This window comes from Chionomys nivalis, chromosome 11 (assembly GCF_950005125.1).
Source record: "Chionomys nivalis chromosome 11, mChiNiv1.1, whole genome shotgun sequence".
In the NCBI taxonomy this organism is placed as follows: domain Eukaryota; kingdom Metazoa; phylum Chordata; class Mammalia; order Rodentia; family Cricetidae; genus Chionomys; species Chionomys nivalis.
The window spans coordinates 38,695,105-38,717,073 of NC_080096.1; the positions used below are offsets into that span (position 1 = coordinate 38,695,105).

Below are 21,969 nucleotides of genomic sequence, written 5' to 3' on the forward strand. Positions count from 1 at the left end.
TTGCATCCGACAACCAGGACAATGTCAAAATAAGAAAAGATGTGGGGAGGAGGAGGAATGACGGCAAGATGGCTCAGAGGCTAAGTGCTTGCCCTATGAGCACTAGGACCTGAGTTCAATCCTCAGAGTCCACATTTAAAAGATGATGGGTTTGGGGCTGGAATTAATTGCCAGCACCCAAGTGGTGGCTCATGGTTAACTCCGGTTCCAAGGATCCAACACCTTTTTCTGGCCTCTGCAGGTACCAGGCACTCATGTGGTACACAGACAAATGCGCAGGCAAAACACCCATACTCATAAAATTAAAATAATTTTTCTGAAAAAACTTCTTGGCGTGGTGGCATGTCCTTGTAATCCTTGGGCTTACTGGCCACTAGGCTCGCCTGCTTGCTGTCCTCTAAGCCAGTCCTTGTCTCGGGGTTAAGGGAAGGGCTAGAGGAATGGCACCTAAGGAATGATCCCCAAGGTTGACTACTGACCTACTTCCACATACACCTGTTGAAACATATACATGTACGTACAACGGGCCCATGATCAGCCACACAAAAAGTCCCCCCTTAAAAAAAAAAAAGTAAACAAGGCCATGCTGCAGCAGGTTCAGTGGAGTGGGGTCTGCTGGGAAGCCTTTACAGCCTACCCACACCCAACCCCAGCTCTCCACTGTAGAATACACACACACAAAGGAGACCGGAGTCCCAGAAAATAGCAAACTGCCTTGGATTTACCATCCCACAAAAACCAGTTGTTCTATGCTGATTACTTAGCTAGGTTTATTTCATTTCTTTCCAAGCTGTCCTTTAAAACGATCTCACTGCTTGGATTCTGTTAGGGACTATGTAGGAATTTTATCACCTTTTTTCTTGGTTTTTCAAGATAGCGTTCTCTGTGTAACAGTCACAGCTGTCCTGGAACTAGCTCTGTAGACCAGGCTGGCCTCGAACTCACAGAGATCCTCCTGCCTCTGCCTCCCGAGTTTGGGGATTAAAGGCGTGCACCACCACTGCCGAGCTCCATCACATTTACTGTGTGTTCTACATTACCCGTTGATTAACAATACTCAGTGTGATGTTTTCAAGAGGGAGGCGCATATTAGTGACGTTTTTTAACTGCACAAACTCCAAGTTTAATACAACAAAAGGGTGAAACTCAGCCTAAGTACTGGAGACCTCCTGTGCGGTGGGGCCAACTCACCTGGTAGTACACAGTGACTTCCGAGTTAGCATCACCTTTATTCAGGGCTCTGACTTTGCATAAGTGGTGGCCGCTGGGCAGCTGCACCACCTGGAACTGCACAGGCATCTCCTGCTCCAGGGGCACGAAATTCAGCTTGCTGCGAAAGAGTCAGTGCAGGTGACACGGGCACACCCAGTGCTCTCCCTCAACCCCCTCGCAACTGCTGTCTGTATCAGGCCAAGAAAAGCAAGCGCCGGGAGGGTCTAAGAGCTGAGTAACAGCCAGCCGAGCTGCAGCCTAATGTTTCTTTATGGGAAGAGCACCAAACCTCAGAGGAAAAATCCAATACTTACTCAACAACGTATTTCAGGAAATCCATAGACTCCTAAAAGATAAAAGATAATTCCAATTTCTGCAGCACTTAGGACAGACAGCAGTAGGAAAGCAGAGCCTGTCACCTAATCGCTGGTTATCAGGATATTTATCAAGTGCTAAATGACTCCAGCTGCCACTCCACCTAGTGTATTCACACTGGCTTATCTAGCTAGGCCATGCTGCAGCCAGTGCTGTATTTTACAAGTCTGAGCAGCTGACACAGCCTGCTATGACAGAGTAAACACAACAGCACTTGACTGACTGCATCCCTTCTGTTCCTCCTCAGACTCTGTTCTGCCTATAAGATGTTCAACTCTGTAGTAATTTCCCCTGCAGCTACTTCATGACATCAAGTCTTCAGCCTAAACTTCCTGGCCCTCCCACTGTGTTAGACAATTAGCTAGGCCTGCTTTTCCTACTTTTGAGACTTTGGGAAGTCTTTCTGTTGGCAGGACAGAAACCAAGGCTGGCTTGGGGTTTGGGAGAGAAAACCAGAAAGAAGGGGAAGAATAGAAGCCATAGATCTAAGAGGGAGCATTTTCCCACTCTGCCTCCCCCAGTCAGGCAGGGAGTTTGGACATCTCCCCGGCTAGCTCCTAAGCACTTTTCATTTACTTCATTATTTTCAGGCTTCGTCATTTTCATATAACAAAGCTTGCTTATCACTTAACAAAGTGTACAATTTTTAATCCCAGAACAATTTTTAATCCTCAGGAAGCAGAGGCAAGCAGATCTCTTTGAGTTCAAGGCTAGCTATGGCTACACAGAGAAACCCTGTCTTGAAAAAAAAATTTATATATATATAAAATCTTATACACACACAATTCAATTAACTATAGTCATGCTTGTGAGACATATTTTCAAAACATCTCTATCTTGGAAAATCAGAATTATATACCCACTAAACACCTCTCTTCTGCCTCCCTTCCAGCCCCACAGGCCCCTGGAAAGTACCATTCCACCTTTTCTATCCATCTTACTACTTACTTAAAATTTCACTGCTGAGCTTGGCCAAGCCTGCATGCAGATTCTGGCTGTGCATGTATGTGCAGCACACACTTTATCACTCTCCTCTTCCTATTTTAATCTCTACATTATGGTTTTCTCAAGTGATCTTCAGCAAATATAACCAAAGCAAAAAATAACAAATCCCTTTCACTAAGTCATAAACAGTCTTTTGTATAAGACCTGGCCTGGCATCAGATCAGGAATTCCTACCAGAATTTGGTGATGCTGGCCCAACAAAACCTTTCAGGAGAAGAATGAAATTCACAGGTCCCACCCACTGTAAGAGCACCTCACTCACCGTGCTGGTGACATTCCCTTGCACCAGACCCTCAACAAAGAGCTGGGATTTAAAGTCCTTGACAAAGTTCAGCAGAGAATCAAGGGAAAGGCCATCCATTAAAGCCCGGTACTTGTCAATCATAGACCAGCGGGAATATTCCAGGATCAAAAGTCTCACATCTCTGCACAAAGGACATTTAAAAACAAATGTTGCAAGAAATGTATCTTAAGAAAAAGGTTAGGTCAGGATTCTGTAGAAGTGTTTCAAGACAGGTGATTCCCACCATAACATGATGGAGAAAAATGAATGCCAAAATAGCCAAAGCAGAGATTAAACTGCATACAAAGTTTTAAATGGGTTTATTCACCAATACAATGCACCTTCCTGATTCAGCTATAGAGTGAAATATTTCACATAAGTTGCTAAGTAAGTCAAGTTTAACTAATTGTACTAATTTTTTAATACACAAATTTTTAATTATTTCTGTTTTGCTAGAAATGTCACTAATTTGTAATGCTAGCTAAAGTATAGTAAAATGTCTATGACTGCAGTGACCCAAGTTCATGACTGACTAACTTCGCTCCCCATCTCCAAACTGACTCCCTGATAGCTACTGGATTTTTTGAGTTCTATCTGTGATTCAATTTTTCATTCTCACTTATAAAACAAAAGCGGGCCTATGTTTAAGGTCAGGCTGTTGGATGATCATTTATGGACGCGTAAGCCATGAAGTCATGAAAGGGCTTAAAGCCAAAGGCCCAAGGGCTGTGCCCCGTCACAGAGCCTTTTCTGCCCTTCCCACAGGAGTTCTTTTGTCAGATGATGCAGAGCACCCCGAGGCACCTTTTTCTGATTCACACAAAGATAGCCATGCAGGTTACAATCAGCCAAGGCATCCCTGTCACAGAGGGTTTATGCTTTTGCTCAAGTTGTGGAGATCCCTTCTGCACTCTTCTCGACAGTGGAGGTTAAAAGGTTCAGCAGCCCATACGCCTCCTCCTGGAAGCCGACCATTTCTAGTCATGCCCCGTGTCCACTTACTTGGCCAGAGTCTCCGGCTTGATGAGGATGTTGAAGTAAGTCTTCTTCAGCTGCTCAGTTATCATGGTGAAGACAGCAGGTGTGGAACTGAACTCAGCCAGGTAGTCAATGATGAGCTGGAAGAGCAGCTAAAAGAAAAGGCATTTTCAGCAGCAAAGCTCGGAAAGCACACTCTGCTCCAGGGAGGAAAGGGTTTTCTCAGCACGGAGTCAGGACCTGAGAGGAGTGCTCAGGACGCAGTCCCCAGAGGCCAAGGCTGCTGCGTTCCTCGAAGCTGAGGTAGTTTGTCTTCAGCTTCCATTGTCTTCCTTCCGAACTACCTTGAAAATGTGCCTTCAACTGGAAGGCTATTTTATTTGCACATAAATTTTGGATGCAGTGATAACTGTTTAATATTAGTCTTTTTTTTTTTTTGGTTTTTCGAGACAGAGTTTCTCTGTGGCTTTGGAGCCTGTCCTGGAACTAGCTCTGTAGACCAGGCTGGTCTCGAACTCACAGAGATCCACCTGCCTCTGCCTCCCGAGTGCTGGGATTAAAGGCGTGCGCCACCATCGCCCGGCCCTTAATATTAGTCTTAATCCAAGTCAGACATGGTGGTGCACACCTTTAATCCCAGCTCTTGAGAGGAAGAGACGGGATCTCTGTGAGTTCAAGGCCAGCCTGGTCTACAGAGCTAGTTCTAGGACAGCCAGAGACATATAGTGAGGCCCTGCCTCAAAAATAAATAAATAAATTCTTATTCAGAAATGTGAAGTTTTACAATTTTCTTTAGATAGTACTTAAATGTTTTCCTTTTCCTGGACATTGTTTTGTTTTTTTCCCAGTTTGTAACTCAAATACTTGTTTCTGATCATTTCTAAAAACTGCTTCGGCTCTGTCATTCAGGAACTTAGCCAAGGTGCATCATTTATTGTACAATGTTGTTATATTTAATTTTCAAAATTTTTAAGAAGTTTACACCTATATCCTGTAAATAAAATCAGTCTTTATTTTTCTATACATAAATATATATCGCTTTTAAGTATTAAGTTGAGACAAACCTCAAAAACTTGGAGAGCACCAATTTTCTAAGGTTTGTATTTTAAACAGCTTTCTAAACATGTTTCCCAGATGACACCCACTGCATTCTGGGATTCAATCTGTTTGAATCTTAACGCTACATTTGAAGGTGGACAAAAGTAAGTCACTCCACAGTGTCTCTTGGTGGGCAGACAGCAGCAACACTATAAACGGAAGAATTAGACTTCAGAGTTTTGTCAGTGCAGGGCTGGATTCTACCAGGTTCTTTCCTGTGCTACTTTCCTTATGTGAACAGTTCCCAGAATATTAACGTCCTTCCTTAAGTTTGCTATTGGTCTTTTGTGAGAATTTACCTCAGACCAAACCTAAATGCCACTGTGGGCTTCAGAGAAACAGAGAGCAAACCAAAATAAGATCAGCCCTAAAGCACAGGTGGTCCTATGTATTGCCGTAATATACATTACTATATCTTACTAGTGTATTCTTTTTAAAGATTTATTTATTTATTATGTATACAGTGTTCTGCCATCATGTATGACTGCAAGCCAGAAGAGGGCACCAGATTGCATTACAGATCATTATGAGCCACCAAGTGCTTGCTGGGAATTGAACTCAGGACCAGTGCTCATAACCTCTGAGTCATCTCTCCAGCCCAATATATATAAATATTTATATATAAAATATATATTTACAAAACTCTCGGTGGGCCCGGGGAGGTGGCCCAGTCAGTAAAGTGTGTGCCATGGAGCATGAGAACCTGCATCCACCCCACCACGGCACCCAGAGACAGAAGAACCCTAGATTGCCAGTCACTAAGCCCAGATTCAGGGATAGGCCTGTTCTAGTCTGTGTCTCTGTTGCTGACCAAAACCAGCTTGACAGGAGAAAGGGTTTCCACATCACAGTCCATCATTGAGGGAAGCCAGGGCAGGAATCTTATTGTGTATGTTCAAAGAACAGTTGTCTTATGCAAGGCAAACCTGTGGCACTGCCCATCGGGTCTCTGCTTATAGTGCTTTGGGACAACACAGATAAATACAGGATTTCAAAGCTCCCTCAGAGAAAGCAGAACTTGTTTACTTACAGGTAGTTTGTGGTTGAATCCTTTCACTCGAATAATGAGACCGTGCTCTCCAGCCACCAGTTTGTACTCCAGCTGTGCCACGTCAGCTTCATAAGCTGGCTCAGCAAGGTTGTGGGTAAGAATATTGACGAAAATGTCAAAGAGGACAACGCTGGAAAGGACAAAGTGGAACTAGCATCATCGATTGCAGGAAAGACCAGAGACCTCACCTTTAGTGAGGCGCTCACCTTTAGTGAGGCGCTCACCTTTAGTGAGGCGCTCACCTTTAGTGAGGCGCTCACCTTTAGTGAGGCGCTCACCTTTAGTGAGGCGGTCTGCTCTAGGACACACAGCCCTTGGGGTCGCAGGCCTGCCGGGGTTGAACTACCTTCAGTAGTTGTCCCAGTCTTCACCACAACACGCACGCTCGCAGTGAGGGAATGAACCAGCCTCAAAGTCAGCAACCCTGGCTACCAATCGGGCTTAGGGTTTCAGACTTACACATTTAAAATATGAGGAAATGGAGAACAGTAATACATGGAGGGGGTGGGGGTAGATAGCATAATGCTTATTATTTTAGGGCTGGATTTTATAATTAAGAGGCAAAGAAAAAGAAATGCAGCCAGGTGGTGACAGCATGCACCTTTAATCCCAGCACTTGGGAGGCAGGAGCAGGCAGATTTCTGTGAGTTCAAGGCTGGTCTACAGAAAGAATTCTATGACAGCCAGGGCTACACAGAAAAACTCTTGTCTCAAACTAAAGACAAAAAAAGAAATTCACTAACATTTTCTGAGCCTTTCCTATAACTCACTTTTTGGGCCCTCTGATCTCCCACAGTGCAGCTGTCTATATAAATGAAAATACATGAATAATTTCATAAATGAATTATTTATGAATAATATGTATAGTTAAAAGTCTGGAAGTTGTAAATATAATAATTTGTAAAGGACAAATCATTATAATAATTTATATATATAAATAATTTGTAAAAAAACAAAGTATAATTAAAAGTCCGGAAAGTACAGTGAGGGCCTTTCCCAACCCAGGTATAATGAATATTTATGAACAATTTCACAAATCAATTATTCATGAATAATTTATAAAGAACAAGGTATAATTAAAAGTCTGGAGGTTGGGGTTGGAGAGATGGTTCAGCAGTTAGAAGCTCTTGCTGAGGACCTGAGTTCAATTCCCAGCACCCACAACAGATAATTCACAACTGCTTATGATTCCAGCTCGAAAGGACCCAGTGCCCTCTTCTGACCTGTTCTGGAACCTGCACCCATTCCCACCAGCAGCAGCAGCACCACCACCACCACCACCACACCCCCGCCACACCCCATCCCTAGACACATACAAACACATACAGTTTATAATAAAACTTAAAACTCTGCAAGTCTTTCGGTACTAGCTCAACAGAAATGCAGTCAGCCTTCTCTGTAGAGAGGAAGCCAGTTCCTGGATGACTGCATTCCTAGTTTACAGTGAGAGCTTAATTTTAGGACCTTTCCCAACCCAGTAATTCTGTGATTTGCTTACAAGTTATTCAGCCTTGATTAGAGCACAGAAAACAAAAACTGAAATAAAACTGTTTTTCCAATGGTTTAAGAAGTCAGTGTGCTGGCCCCAAGGAAACACTTCCCAGAAGAGTCTGCCGCCATGGTGCTGATCTCTTTCTTCTTAGTCACAGCTGATTCTTCAGCTTCAGCTGACCACACACCACAGATTCTTAATTCACAATGTCACACAAAAGGCCCCACAGTCTTTGCTTCCATTTGAAACTTCATGAGCCAGGCTTCATCCTCTGCACCAGTCTCATCCCCCCAGTTCCCACCACAGCTCAGCAAGCTTCCAACACTCCAGGGTTCTCCAGCCCAGAGTCCTCCCCAGATACGGCCCATCTGTCACAGCGGTAACTCCACTCCTGGACCAACTCTTCAGTCAGGGTCATCACTGCTGTGATGCCCACCATGACCAAAAGCAACTGGGAAGGAAAGGGTTTATTCTGCTAAATTTCCACATCACAGTCCATCATCAAAGGAAGTCAGGGCAGGGACTCAAGCAGGGAAGGAACCTAGAGGCAGGAGCTGATGTAGAGGCCATGGAAGGTGCTGCTTATGCCTTGATGGCTTCCTTCCCATGGCTTGCTCAGCCCGATTTCTTATAGATCATCAACCCAAAGACGGCACCATTGACATCAACAGTTAATCAAGAAAATGTACCTCAGGCTTTCCCACAGGTCTTCTAAAAGCAAGGTCAGGCTTCTGGAAGTTGACATAAAACTAGCCAGCACAGTTTATAGACTTTTTTTCTTTTTTGAGGACAAAAATAACAACAAAAACCCAAGCACTTACTTTGCTGCAGACTTCTGTATCAAAGGTGAGATCAGATGGAAACGTATATAGGCTGGAAGAAAAAGACCACAGATAAAATACAGATGGTAGAGGCCTCAAATATTTTAACACCTACTATTTTCTCCTAATGTGGCTTTTAAAATCTAAATAAACTGCTAATCCTTAAAGCTTCATTACATGTTTATTCTCTTTTATTCCTTCATACTTTATGTTTATTCCCAAAGCTTTTAAAGGGAATTTTTTTACCATCCCAAATAAAGTATCATAGAAGGGACACTTTAACCTATGGGAATATCAAACATACGGAAAGGTCTACCAATAACCATATTTACCAGTAACTTCAGATAGGCAAAAATATTTATAGAAGTATATATGTTAGGAACATTAGTCAAGTAACTCAATGTTCATAGAAGTCAGAACAAGAGCCATTTTCTAAAGAAGCTGACTAAAAGGCAATCACTATTTCTAACAAGTCACTCAAGGCAAACATTGGTGCAGCCTCAGATTCCCAAGCCTGGGGACCAAGTGGGGTTGGCATCTGGAGGTCAGTCTGGACATACTGAGTGGAGTTTTGGAGAAGGGAGGCATGGGGAGGAAGGGTGAAAGGGGGGGCGTGTCTAGGTTCAGGACACTCCTCAAACGGCAGCCTCACACTATGACTCCGAGCTGCCACACACAAGAACAACACAGCCGGGGCCACCACCTAAAAGATACAGAATTTAAAGAATCGGTTTAGCCCCAAACTACACAGCTTTACATGCTAGGAGTAAAGGGCAGAGATAAGCAGCTGAGGAAGAGTTCCCGTGACAAGTTTAGATTAGGCTTTCTATTGTATCTAGGCACAAATTTCCTCACATCTCTCCATCTGTTTTAAACATGATTTTCAAATAATATAATCAATCCTTTAAGATGGTCAAATATCTCGTTCTAATTTCATTGTTCTGAAAGAATAAATACTTAAAAACAATTTCTGTCTAGAATTGATTCTTTTAAGCTGTGTGTAGGTCGGGGGACAATTCTTAGAAGGTGGTTCTCTCCTCCTACCATGCAGGTCCTGGGGATCAAAACCCAGAACAGAGGCTTGGTATGGGGTGTTAGCTGCAGAGCTGTCTCACCAGCCCCAGAGCTGAATTTCTCTTTCCTGGAAAGCAGAGTGTCTATATGCATGCCTGTAGGCAGGAGCACAGTATTAATTTCTCGGTATAAAAAGGGGCTTCAAAGAAAAAGTAGTGGGGAAGGAGACAGGAACAGAGAGGTTGCTACACGGGAGAAAGACTTCCCTCCTTTAGAGGGCAGAGCTCACCTTTGGGGATTTTGAATTTGTTGTCCTTCTTATACCACAGGCAACCTTGCGGAGTATTCACAGTTTTTGTGGGGTATTCCGTTTCAGGGCAATCAAAAGCCTTCAATGTAAAGTCCGTGGCTAGCAACAAGAACGAAAGAGTGACCATTTTTCAAATACTGGAATACAGCGTCCACTCGACCTCACGTTAGATGAAAACTGAAACTGTCTAATCCCAGCAGCACATTCAGTTCATCCCTTTCTCAAGCGACTGCTAACTAGGAGAGTGTGGTCCTTGGGTCAGGGCACTTGTAAAACTCAATTTTGAATGAACATATTCTTCAATAAGGAAAGATTACCAAACAGTTCTGCTCAAATAAAGCTTATCTTGTCATTTCAAATTAATGACAAACTGCTTAATTAACATGTTAATTAGGTAAGTGATAAGATAGTTAAAGAAAATGGAGATCAAAAGATGCACATAATGTATTTATTAAGAAGTACTGATGGGGCCAGAGAGATGGTTAAGAGCACTGGCTGTTCTTCCAGAAGATTAGGGTTCAGTTCGCAGCACCACATGGTCACTCACAACCATCTGTAACTCATGCCATGTGGGGGCTGGAAACTGAACCCAGTTCCTCTGCAAAAGCAGCAAAAGCTCTTAACCATTAAGCTGGCTCTCTAGCCCCTGATGTAGCATGTTAAAGGTTCACCACACTGTAATATGTATCAATACTTCCTCTTTACATGACTGAATAAACTGTAAAGTATGTGTGTATCCGTCTGGCTCATTGACCTTCTTACTTGTGACTAGTGTGGTGCAAGGACACAGATGTGAGGGCTGTCTCATCTCTGGTGGATGTGGACGGTGAATGGACTGCTGGGAAGGGAGGTGTCCTGAGTAAACTACAGTCACGAACACTGGTAAAACCTCCAGTTTTTAATTTTCTCACTGAAACTTAGAAATCTATTTGCCAATGCAAGCTAATAGATAGGTCGGCAGATACATGTCTATTTAGAACAAAATGTTTAGAAATAACACCATTTCTATGTACAATTAAACATTTGCCTATTTTCCTTTCGCATAGACTATAAGTTTTCAGCAATCATCACAGCAAACTCAAGCCCATTATGTGGACTTCCTGGTTCATCTTGTCTTTAATACATTTGTTCAGTGGGGAGGGCAGGAGGGGGACAGGGACGGCTGGCAGGAGCTAGTTCTCTCCTTCCACCATATGGGCTCCAGGGATGGAACTCAGGTCAGACGCAGCGGCAAGCTCTTTCTCTTGCTAAGCTGGACCTGATCTCACAGCCTTCTAACGGTCTCTTCCTGGGAAAGGAGCAGCTGTGAATATTAGGAGCCATGTTCCTCTGTGACTTGGATAAGTCACTTTGCATTTCTAAACTGGGAAGTGGAGGGAAAAACAAATCAAAACAAAAACAAAAAAAACAAAGAAAATAGCAATTCCCATCCCAGAATACTGCTGATATCCTAAAATATGGGTTCACTGATACACACCACAGCTGTGTCTTATTACCATGTGGATCAACACACACGATGATGACTATTTTACTGACCTATGTACTTGTTTTCAGCTGGAAGATGAAGATCTGGATTTAAGTCAAAATTACTCTTCCACAATTCAGCCCAAGAGTGTTCAATATCTGTAGAGAGAAAAAACAAATGGATCCAACAAATAACGCAACGCCCAGAATTCTCTTAACAAGGCAGCCATCAACTGGCCTTACCACTAGATTTCTCCTCAGGCATAGCTACAGAACCTAGACACTCACTAGTCAAAGCAGGACCCAGCAGCACTGCCATCATCTACAACAGCATTCAGAATGCAGAACTCAGGTCTCACCCAGAATCTCTGGTTCAGAGTCAATCTTTCTTCCTGTACCTCCCTTCCTCTTCATTTCTGGAGACATTCTCATTCCACAGCCTGTACTATGCTCTAACTGGAGCTCCTCCTGCTTGAGTTCCTGGGTACTGGATTATAAATGTATGTACCACACGCAGTCAGAATCTATTCTGGATCCCCAGGTGACACACATGGAAGTCTGACAAATGTTCTTTTTCCTCTCTCTCTCTCTCTCTCTTAAAGAATAGTTTGTGTACAGCAGGAGCTAGGCAGTGACGCCTAGAAATGTTCAGAGAAACGTTTCTCTAAAACAGCGTTTCTCAACCTTCCTAATGCTGCAACCCTTTTAATAGAGTTCCTCAATGTTGTGGTGACCCCTCAACAATAAAATTATTTTCGTTGATTTCATAATTAACTTTGCTACTGTTGTGAATTATAACGTAAATATCTATGTTTACAGATGGTCTAAAGAGGCCCCTAATAGGGTCAAGACCCACAGGCTGAGAACTATTGCTCCAAAACAAGATGAAAGCAAGGGCTGCTATGCACTTGGAGCTGCAGGCGGGAGGGTTCTGCGTTCCAGGCTAGTCAGAACTACATAACAAGACTTTCCCTCCAAAACAATAAGTACTATCAATAAATAACAATGAATAAAAAATAAAAATCTACCTACCAAATGATCGATTAAGCAGGCTATTTTCACTAATTCAAAAATATAAGTAAAGCAGAAAAGAACTGCTCACTAAGGGTAAGTAAGTTTCATTCCCAAATAAAGTTTTAAAAACTTATACTTCCGCCAGGCATAGTGATATACTCCTTTAATCCCTGCATTCAGGCAGCAGAGGAAGGCAGACCTCTGTCAGTTTAAGGCCGGTATCCTGGTTGGTTTTTGTCAACTTGACATGAACCTAGACATGTCTAGGAAGAGGGAATCATAATTGAGAAAATGCCTCCATCCATATTTGCCTACGGGAAGGTCTGCAGGATATTTTCTTGATTGGTGGTTGATATGGGAAGGCCCAGCTCATTATGGGTGCTATCACCCCTGTCTGGCAGGTGGCCCTGGGTGCTCTAAGAAAGCAGGCTGAGCAAGCCAATAAGCAGCCCTCCTCTGATCTGTTTCAGTTCTGTTCTCAGGTTCCCACTCAAATTCCTGCCCTGACTTTGTGGTGATGGAGACCTGAGAGTTCTAAGAAGAAACAAGCCCTTCCTTCCTGAACTGCTTTTGGTCGTGATGTTTTATCACAGCAACAGAAGCCCTAACTGTGGTGCCAGGAGTAGGGACTGCTGTGGCAGAACAGACCACGTCTGTCAGAAGGCAGTGAAAGGACTTCAGGATCTTTGGGCTTAATGAGCTATTATGGGAAGTTAGAAGATAATGCTAAGAATAGTGCAGACATGAGAAACCTTAAGACAGCCATCCTGAGCCTGGAAGGGTAGCACACCTATAATTGCAGCACTCCGAGGCAGGGGCCAACAGATCTCTGTGAGTTTGAGGCCATCCTGGTTTTACATAATAGCCATGCCTATGTAGAGAGACCCTGTTTTAAAAAGAAAAGAGAAGGAAAGAAAAGAAAAGAAAAGAAAAGAAAAGAAAAGAGAAAAAGCCAGTAATCCTGGTCTATACAATGAGTCTAAGGTTAGTCAAGGCTACAAAGTGAGACCCTGTCTAAAAAAATAATAAAAATTAAATTATATATGCATTGCACACATATACATTTTTTATTGATATTTATTGAGCTCTACATTTTTCTCTGCTCCCCTCCCCGCTTCAATCCTCCCCCAAGGTCCCCATGTTCCCAATTTACTCAGGAGATCTTGTCTTTTTCTACTTTCTACTTCCCATGTAGATTAGATCTATGTAAGCCTCTCTTAGTGTCCACACTGTTGTCTAAATTCTCTGGGATTGTGGTTTGTAGGCTGGTTTTCTTTGCTTTATGTTTAAAAACCACCTATGGGTGAGTACATGTGATAATTGTCATTCTGTGTCTGGGTTACCTCACTCAAAATAATGTTTTCTAGCTCCATCCATTTGTCTGCAAAATTCAAGCTGTCATTTTTTCTGCTGTGTAGTACTCCACTGTGTAAATGTACCACACTTTCCTTACCCATTCTTCGGTCGAGGGGCATTTAGGTTGTTTCCAGGTTCACACATATACATTTTTTTGTTTCTATAAAAACCATCAAGTTAATATTCCCAGCTAATGGGGCTGGAAAGATGGCTCAGCAGTTAAGAGTACCTGCTGCTCTGCACCCACAGAGCAGGTCACAGCTGCCAATAACTCCAATTCTGACACTTTCTCATTTCCTCAGGTATCTACATGTATATATGATTGCACAAAAAAAAAATCTTTTTTAGAAAATCCCAACTGAGTTAGACATATGTAACGAAAGGAGGACCATCACAGTCTCTTACCTTCTATGCTATACTGAGTCCCAAACCACTTCTCTTTGAGGTCACACTTTCCCTCATTAGCACCAGACAGAAGAACGAGGTTTGCCTTCTGAGGAACTAGCTTATTAAGGGCTTCAGCAATGACCTAACAAAGGGACAGTGACATGAGAGAAGGGAAGGGAAAAAAAACAGTAACAATTTAAGTGAATACACTCCTGCTAAAAAAGCAATTGTTACCCTAGTGTCTTAATGTCAGTGAACTGTTTCTAATTCATAAACCTCTTTAAGCTTATTACTATTTCAAAAGCTTTATTTTTACTTCTATTGAGAAAAAATTGACAAACATCAAGTGTTGTGTCCTTCTGGTGCTTCACACGCTGCTATCTGGACCCTCATGCTCTGATGGGACTAGCAACAAAGAAGCAGGTCTGTCATTTACTGTGCTATCTCTAGGTGGCAGGAAGCAATGTTTAACATATCTATTATCTTGGGCCAGAAAACTCTTTATTGCTGGGTCCTACCTTCTGCATTTTAAGATAGTTCATACAGTCTCAGGTAGGTTCTAGGAGTACCCCATCCCCATCTCTAACTGTCCCAAACAAAGTATCTCCAGACACTATCAAACACTTACTGAGGGCAAACTACCCCAGGTTGACAAAAGCTACCCTATAGAAAGAAGCTGACTTGTTCCCCAGGAGTAGAGTCATGGCTAACCAACTGTTGCTCACTTGCAAACAGTATTATATGTAAGTCTTTAATCCCTTGTAGCCCTGGAGATTAAACCTAGAACCTTGTGCAAGCATGCTAGGCAAACTCTCCTCCACTGAGATACATCCCAAAGCATTTTTCAATCTTTTATTTTGAATCAGGATCTTAACCTGCAGCTCAGGCAGACTTGAGCTTGAGATCCTCTAGCCCAGCCTCCCAAACAGTTATAATTATAGGCTTGTGCTATCAGACCCGGTCTGTACGTAATTTCTTTCTTTCTTTTTTTTCTTTCTTTCTTTTTTTTTTTTTCCTTTTCCTTTGCTTTTACTTTGGGACAGGGTTTCTCTGTATAGCTTTGGTGGCTGTCCTGGAACTTAGTCTGTAAACCAGGCTGGCCTCTAACTCACAGAAATCCATCTGCCTCTGCCTCCCGAGTGTTGGGATTAAAGGCATGTGCCACCACACCTAGCTAAATTAATTGTCCTGAGTTTCCAATTACAAGTAGGTTAGGGCCGGGCGGTGGTGGCGCACGCCTTTAATCCCAGCACTCGGGAGGCAGAGGCAGGTGAATCTTTGTGAGTTCGAGACCAGCCTGGTCTACAAGAGCTAGTTCCAGGACAGGCTCCAAAGCCACAGAGAAACCCTGTCTCGAAAAACCAAAAAAAAAAAAAAAAAACAACAAAAAAAAAACAAGTAGGTTAGGGAATTTTTTTTAAAAAAAGAATGCACAGAACCAAACTACATAAATCTTAGAAACTGCCTTAACTATTTTAAGTGTCTCAGCACTCGAAAATTTACAAATGTTGTATAATAATTTTTGATTTTCATCCTTCATATAAAAAGATGAACAAATGGGGTTGGGGACGTAGCTCATCATATGAGTGCTTGCCTAGCATGCAAGAGGCCCTGGGTCTGACAGCCGCTCCCACATGAACTTGGCTTGGTGTTGCACGCCTGCATTCAGAACACCTGTAATCAAGGTCACATTCATTACAAAACAAGTGTGAGGCCAGCCTAGGATACATGAGACTGTTTCCAAAAAACCAGAAAAGACGGTCTTGTGTACCAGTCGTGAGAAACCACTCATTAGTCTTCTGTTTGAACAAAGATTCTGACTAAACTCAGCACATTCTCTCCATTCTCTCAGTTCTTACACTCTATAGTTTTGCACGTTCCTCCTTCCTAAAGCAAGTTCTAAACAGGACTACTCCTTACGTCTGGCTTGTACTGGAACAGAAGCTGGTCTCCGGTGAGGAAGTCCTGCAGTGGGTACAGCTGCATGTTCTCACACATGTTCTCCACGTACTCCACCGGATCTGTCTGTAAGGAGGCACAATCACTAGCAATTCAGACGAGAGCCGCACTGCTGTCCTTAGTCCTCACAGCACACGCATGTGAGACAGCAGCAGCTGAGTGACTCTCACAGGACACTGTGTCACTGGAAGAGGATGCTCAGGACTCCAGGAGAGCAAGCCCATGCTGCTGTGCCGGTAAGCTGCACCTGCAAAGCTCCACCCTGAGCCCAAGACCAACCTAACCTCCTCCGCTCCAGTCACACCATGGGCACATGACTGCTATGTCAGTAAAGACCAGACTCAACACTGAAGTACCACTAGTGAAAAACTACTCGTAAGATGAATCAAACTCGCCGCGTAATGATGGCGCACACTTTTAATTAATTCCAGCACTCGGGAGGCAGAGACAGGCGGATCTCTGTGAGTTAGAGGCCAGCCTGGTCTACAGAGTGAGTCCTAGGAAAAGCTCCAAAGCTACACAGAGAAACCTTGTAAGGCTGAGTCAAACTGCAATGTGTCACTAGGTAAGAGCAGGACAAGCAAAAAAGTAAGAGTGAGTATCAACAGAAGGAGGCAGGGCGGAGAGGCAGCCGCCAGGCACAGGCCCCACAGGACAGGGGCAGTGACACTGTTCTGCAGAGCAGAGGGATAGCTATGGGTAACAACAAATATTTTGAAATAGCCAAAAAAAAAAAAAAAAAAAAGAATTTAAACACTCCCTAAATATATATAAATGTTTTAGTAACAAATATGCCAATTACTCTGATCTGAGCATTAAACATTTTATAAATATAGTAAAATCACACTGTGCTCAAAAATGTACATTTATAGCCGGGTGATGGTGGCGCACGCCTTTAATCCCAGCACTCGGGAGGCAGAGGCAGGCGGATCTCCGTGAGTTCGAGGCCAGCCTGGTCTACAAGAGCTAGTTCCAGGACAGGAACCAAAAGCTACGGAGAAACCCTGTCTCGAAAAAAAAAAAAATGGACATTTATTATTATATTGTGTAAAGTCCCCACGAAGAAGTTATATATTAGTCAATATGTTATCTCAATTTAAAAGTGAAAAAATGACCAGTTCTCTGGTTTGTAAAGTAGGAATAACGTTCCAGGAATAAAGAGCAATCACTTCAAGTATTTACTGCACACCCAAACACAATGTGGTTGTTTGAATGAGAATGCCCCCCATAAGCTCGTGTTTGAATACTTGGTCCCCAGTTGGAACTATTTGAGGATTAGGAGGTGTGGCCTATTGGAAGGGGAGGCATGTCACTGAGGGTGGGCCGTAAGCCTTAAAGCCTCCTGCCGTTCCGGGTGCAGTCTCCACCTCCTGCCTGAAGTTCGAGATGTATGAGCTCTCCGAGGGTCCTGCTGCCATTCATATGGCATCATGGACTCTAACCCTCTGGAACCACAAGCCAATTAAATGTTCAGTTTTATAAGTTGTCTTCATCCTAGTGTTTTATCACAGCAATAAAAAAAGTAACTAAAACTTACGCAAACTCTGTTTTTGCTTTACTTTGAGACAGAGGTGCACTAAGTTGCCCAGGATAGCCTCTGACTCACTCAGTAGCCCAGGCAGGCCTTGAACTAGAACCCTCCTGCCGCAGCCTCCAGAGTAGTTGGGAATACAAGGTTCATGTCCTCAGGCCTGGCTCTGTTTTACCTTTTTATTTCTTTTAATATTTATTTGTTTGTTTATTATGTATACAGTGTTCTGCCTGCATGTATGCCTGTACACCAGAAGAGGACAGCAGATTTTATTATACAAGGTGGTGAGACACCATATGGTTGCTGAGAACTGAACTCAAGGCCTCTAGAAGAGCAGCCATTACTCTTAACCTCTGAGCCATCTCTCCAGCCCTGTGTTAGATTCTTAGTAAGTTATTTTTACCAGCATCTTCCTTTTTTAAAAAAGAAAAAAAAATTATTTATTATGTATACAATATTCTGTCTGTGTATAATACATGCAGGCCAGAAGAGGGCACCAGACCCCATTACAGATGGTTGTGAGCCACCATGTGGTTGCTGGGAATTGAACTCAGGACCTTTGGAAGAGCAGGCAATGCTCTTAACCTCTGAGCCATCTCTCCAGCCCCCCAGCGTCTTCCTTGTAGTGCAACTGCTCTGACCACCATGTAGAAATCTGAGCAATTAAAAAGCATTTGCACTGACAAACTGCCTCTACCTAAAAGCTGAGCTGTGATGCAAAAGCAATAGACTAGGTACTGGTAAAACAAACAGATAAGCCAGGTGTATCACAGTGGCAGAGCACTCGCCCGGTGCGGCAAGACAAGGTGTTCAACCTCTAACAGCACAAAGGAAAATATGCACATGCATATTCTTAGTTATAATTTTAGATTTAACATTGGAAGCTGTAATCCATAAACCACAAAATCTACCCTTTTAAAGTCTATGATCCAATAGTTTTTATATTTACAAAGCTGTTCCATCATTACACGCCCCAAGCTCACAGTACTCGAGACTCGCTACATCTGTGTTCTCTCGCGCTGACTTCACTGTACTGTTCTAGGTAAATGGTGTCGACTTTACCCATTAGTGTCTGGTTCCTTCCATTAAGTATGACATTTCAAAGTAATATAAAACCACTCCTTTATGGCTGAATAATATTACATAACAAGAATACTATTTATTCATTTATTATACTATATATCTATTCAATGTTTTATGAAGTTATTTTTACTTTGGAGCTATAATAAATGAAGCTGATTTGAGCCTTTGTACGTAAGTTTGTGGGTATGTTTCAGTTATCTTGGGTATAGCCCTAAGAGTCGTAGCTAGCTGGCTAGGTCAAATGTCAACTGTTTAGTTTTTAAGGAAACTGACAACTTGTTCAAAGCAGCTGTGACATCTACCACTCCTAGCAATGCCTGAGGGCTCAGACTCATCCATAGCTTCTCTAACACATGCTAATCTACATCCTTTAACTGTTTTGTCTTCTATAAACTTTCCATTTCATAAACGCACTTCAATAAACTGCTACATTAGTGGTCCTATTTTCCTGTCTACAAAAATAATTTTTAACAATACAGTTCTCGGAGACAATAAGACAGCTGAGCAGGTAAAAGAACATGCCGCCAAGTCTAATGACCTGAGTACAATCCCCACTTGACAGAAACTGTCCAATTCCTACAAACGGTCCTCTGGCCTCCTAATGTGTAGTATAGCATACACACAACAAATAATTAAAAATTTATATAGCTCTATTTCAAACATTTGACTTATGAAGCATATTGAACAAAACTTAAATTTTTTTCTTTAAAAATATTACTTTGAAAAAGGCATTCCTATCTGCTTTCATTGATGAAAGTCAGATGAAAAGTTTGAAGAGGAAACAGTTTTATTTAAAATAGAAATGTACAAACTCCAAAAGAGAAGTAACTCGGCATACTTTAAGGGATTCAGCAATTCGTGTAGCAAAACTGGCTTTTCTGATTTGTTCTCGTTGCACATTTGCTTGGGTTTTTACCTAAGATTCTCGAGCTCACATCTTAAAGTCAAGGTATACAAAGATGCAGGAGAAAGGGACGAGGAGCTACATAGGAAGATGTCATTGTTTATCTTGGGGTACCCTGCTAACGACTAACTAGAGGGACAAGGGGAAAAAGTTTTTTTGTTTGTTTGTTTTTTCTTTTTTTGGTTTTTCAAGACAGGGTTTCTCTGAAACTTTGGAGCCTGTCCTGGAACTAGCTCTTGTAGACCAGGCTGTCCTCAAACTCACAGAGATCTGCCTGCCTCCCAAGCTGGGATTAAAGGCATGCACCACCACCGCCCAGCTTGATATTCTTAACCATGTAGAATATAGAAATCTGGGTATCACCTACAGCTGTAGTACACAGATGCTCACTCTGATACCTCCACTTGTGATTCTGACTCCTGTGTGTGCCACCACAGCTGATGGAAAAACACACTCCCAGTAAGGTGGCTGGACAGGATGTGTGGGTACCAACTCTGACAATCAATCTATGCACAGGGAAGAGTGCCTACAGGGTTCTCTAAGAGCTCAGTTGAGACACTGCAGCCATTCTGTTTCATAGAGTAAGACTTTGATTTCAGTTTTGGGTGGCTTCAAGGATAGAAAACATATACGGAGGAGTCAACATTAACTAGAGTTTCTGCAACCTTCCTCATGAACTTACATCTTCACTATTTATGGTTCCCTGCTGTGGGATAAGGCTCTTGTACACTGTAAAGATTTGTCACTCTATTGGTTTAACAAAACACTGATTGACCAGTAGCCAGGCAGGAAGCATAAGTGGGGTGACCAGTCTAGAATTCTGAGAAGAGCCTCTTGTCAACCCTTAGGTGGCTCCCTTAACTAAGAAATGTGCTTCCCTGCTCCCCTATCCAACCTTCCTTTATCCCCAATCATCCCGTATCCCCAAGATCCCCCCATCCTCTCCTTCTCACTTTTCTCTCCCCATCTTCCCTTACCCCCATCCCACCCCACCCCCAAGATTCCAATTTTTTTCCCGGCAATCTTGTCTACTTCCCATAGCCAGGAGGATAACTATATGTTTTTCCTTGGGTTCACCCTCTTATTTAGCTTCTTTAGGATCACAAATTATAGACTCAGTGGTCCCTATCCATGGCTAGAAACCAATTATGAGTGAGTACATCCCATGATCTTCTTTTTGGTTCTGGGTTACCTCACTCAGGTTAGTGTTTTCTATTTCCATCCATTTGCATGCAAAATTCGAGAAGTCATTGTTTTTTACCGCAGAGTAGTACTCTAATGTGTATATATTCCACACTTTCTTCATCCATTCTTCCATTGAAGGACATCTAGGTTGTGGCTACTAGGTGCCCAGGGCAATGTCCCCAGTTAGTTCCTTGGGCAGCTGAGGATAGGAAACCTCAAATGACCCTATCCTATAGCCATACTGATGAATATCTTGCATATCACCATAGAACCTTCATCTAGCGATGGATGGAGATAGAGACAGAAACCCACACTGGAGCACCAGACTGAGCTCCCAAGGTCCCATTGAGGAGCAGAAGGAGGGAGAACATGAGCAAGGAAGTCAGGACCACGAGGGGTGCACCCACCCACTGAGACAATGGGGCTGATCTATTGGGAGCTCACCAAGGCCAGCTGGACTGTGACTGAAAAAGCATGGGATAAAACCGGACTCTCTGAACATGGCGGACAATGAGAGCTGATGAGAGGCCAAGGACAATGGCACGGGGTTTTGGTCCTACTTCATGTTCTGGCTTTGTGGGAGCCTAGCCAGTTTGGATGCTCACCTTCCTAGACCTGGATGGAGGTGGGAGGACCTTGGACTTCCCACAGGGCAGGGAACCCTGACTGCTCTTCGGACTGGAGAGGGAGGAGAAGAGGAGTGGGGGGAGGGGGAGAGGGGCAGGAGGAGGGGGAAGGAAATGGGAGGCGGGGAGGAGGCGGAAAATTTTTTTTCAAAAAAAAATAAGAAAAAAAAAGAATTCTGAGAAGAGGAAAGGCAGAGAGTCAGTCACCAGCCAGACGCAGAGGAAGCAAGACAAGAAACCCTTACTGAGACAAGGTACCAAGCCACGTGTCTAAACAAAGATAAGAATTATGGGTTAAGTTGTGAGAGCTAGTTAGTAATGAGCCTGAGCAATAGGCCAAACAGTTTATAATTAATAGAAGTATCTGTATGTTTATTTGGGACTGAACAGCTGCAGGACCAGTCAGGACATAAAGTTCCTTCTAGAAATGGCACCCAACGTTCAACAACTACATCCACATAAAACCTCAGAGAGCTTGGGGAGGGGTTCTATTCACAAAAGAGAGTCAAGCACAGATTCTTGGTATCAGTATTTTCTTGGGTGGGCTCTCTTTGCTAGAAGCAAGCAAAGGTGTGGCTCCTTTAATTGTCTTTGAATTGTTTGCTGAGGAAGGAGCAACAGCTGCAAAAGACATTTGATTATAAATGTTATTGGATTAAACCAACCTACATATTTTAAAAATATCTTGACTTCAAGATTTAAGTCAAAAGATATGTTATTTTGGGGAAAAGGTTCTGCTTTTATTTCCACAGGAAATGAGAGGCTGTAGATTCATTCTGAGTTAAGAAAAAAAATCAGGTTTAATTGAGGAAGAGCCCCTG

At 42.8% G+C, this 21,969-nt stretch overlaps 1 protein-coding gene across 2 annotated transcripts in view; it reads right to left on the minus strand.

Moving 5' to 3' along the window:
- Window positions 1-21,969, minus strand: part of Nrdc (nardilysin convertase) — a 70,716-nt gene that overhangs the window by 3,888 nt on the left and 44,859 nt on the right. For both annotated transcript variants that reach the window (XM_057783504.1, XM_057783503.1), the window contains 10 exons: window positions 15,781-15,885; window positions 13,879-14,002; window positions 11,176-11,262; window positions 9,619-9,738; window positions 8,316-8,367; window positions 5,982-6,132; window positions 3,878-4,005; window positions 2,855-3,017; window positions 1,527-1,558; window positions 1,192-1,330 (listed from right to left, as the gene is read on the minus strand). In XM_057783504.1, coding sequence (XP_057639487.1) covers window positions 1,192-1,330; window positions 1,527-1,558; window positions 2,855-3,017; window positions 3,878-4,005; window positions 5,982-6,132; window positions 8,316-8,367; window positions 9,619-9,738; window positions 11,176-11,262; window positions 13,879-14,002; window positions 15,781-15,885 — 1,101 coding nt within the window. The remainder of the gene's footprint in view (window positions 1-1,191; window positions 1,331-1,526; window positions 1,559-2,854; window positions 3,018-3,877; window positions 4,006-5,981; window positions 6,133-8,315; window positions 8,368-9,618; window positions 9,739-11,175; window positions 11,263-13,878; window positions 14,003-15,780; window positions 15,886-21,969) is intronic.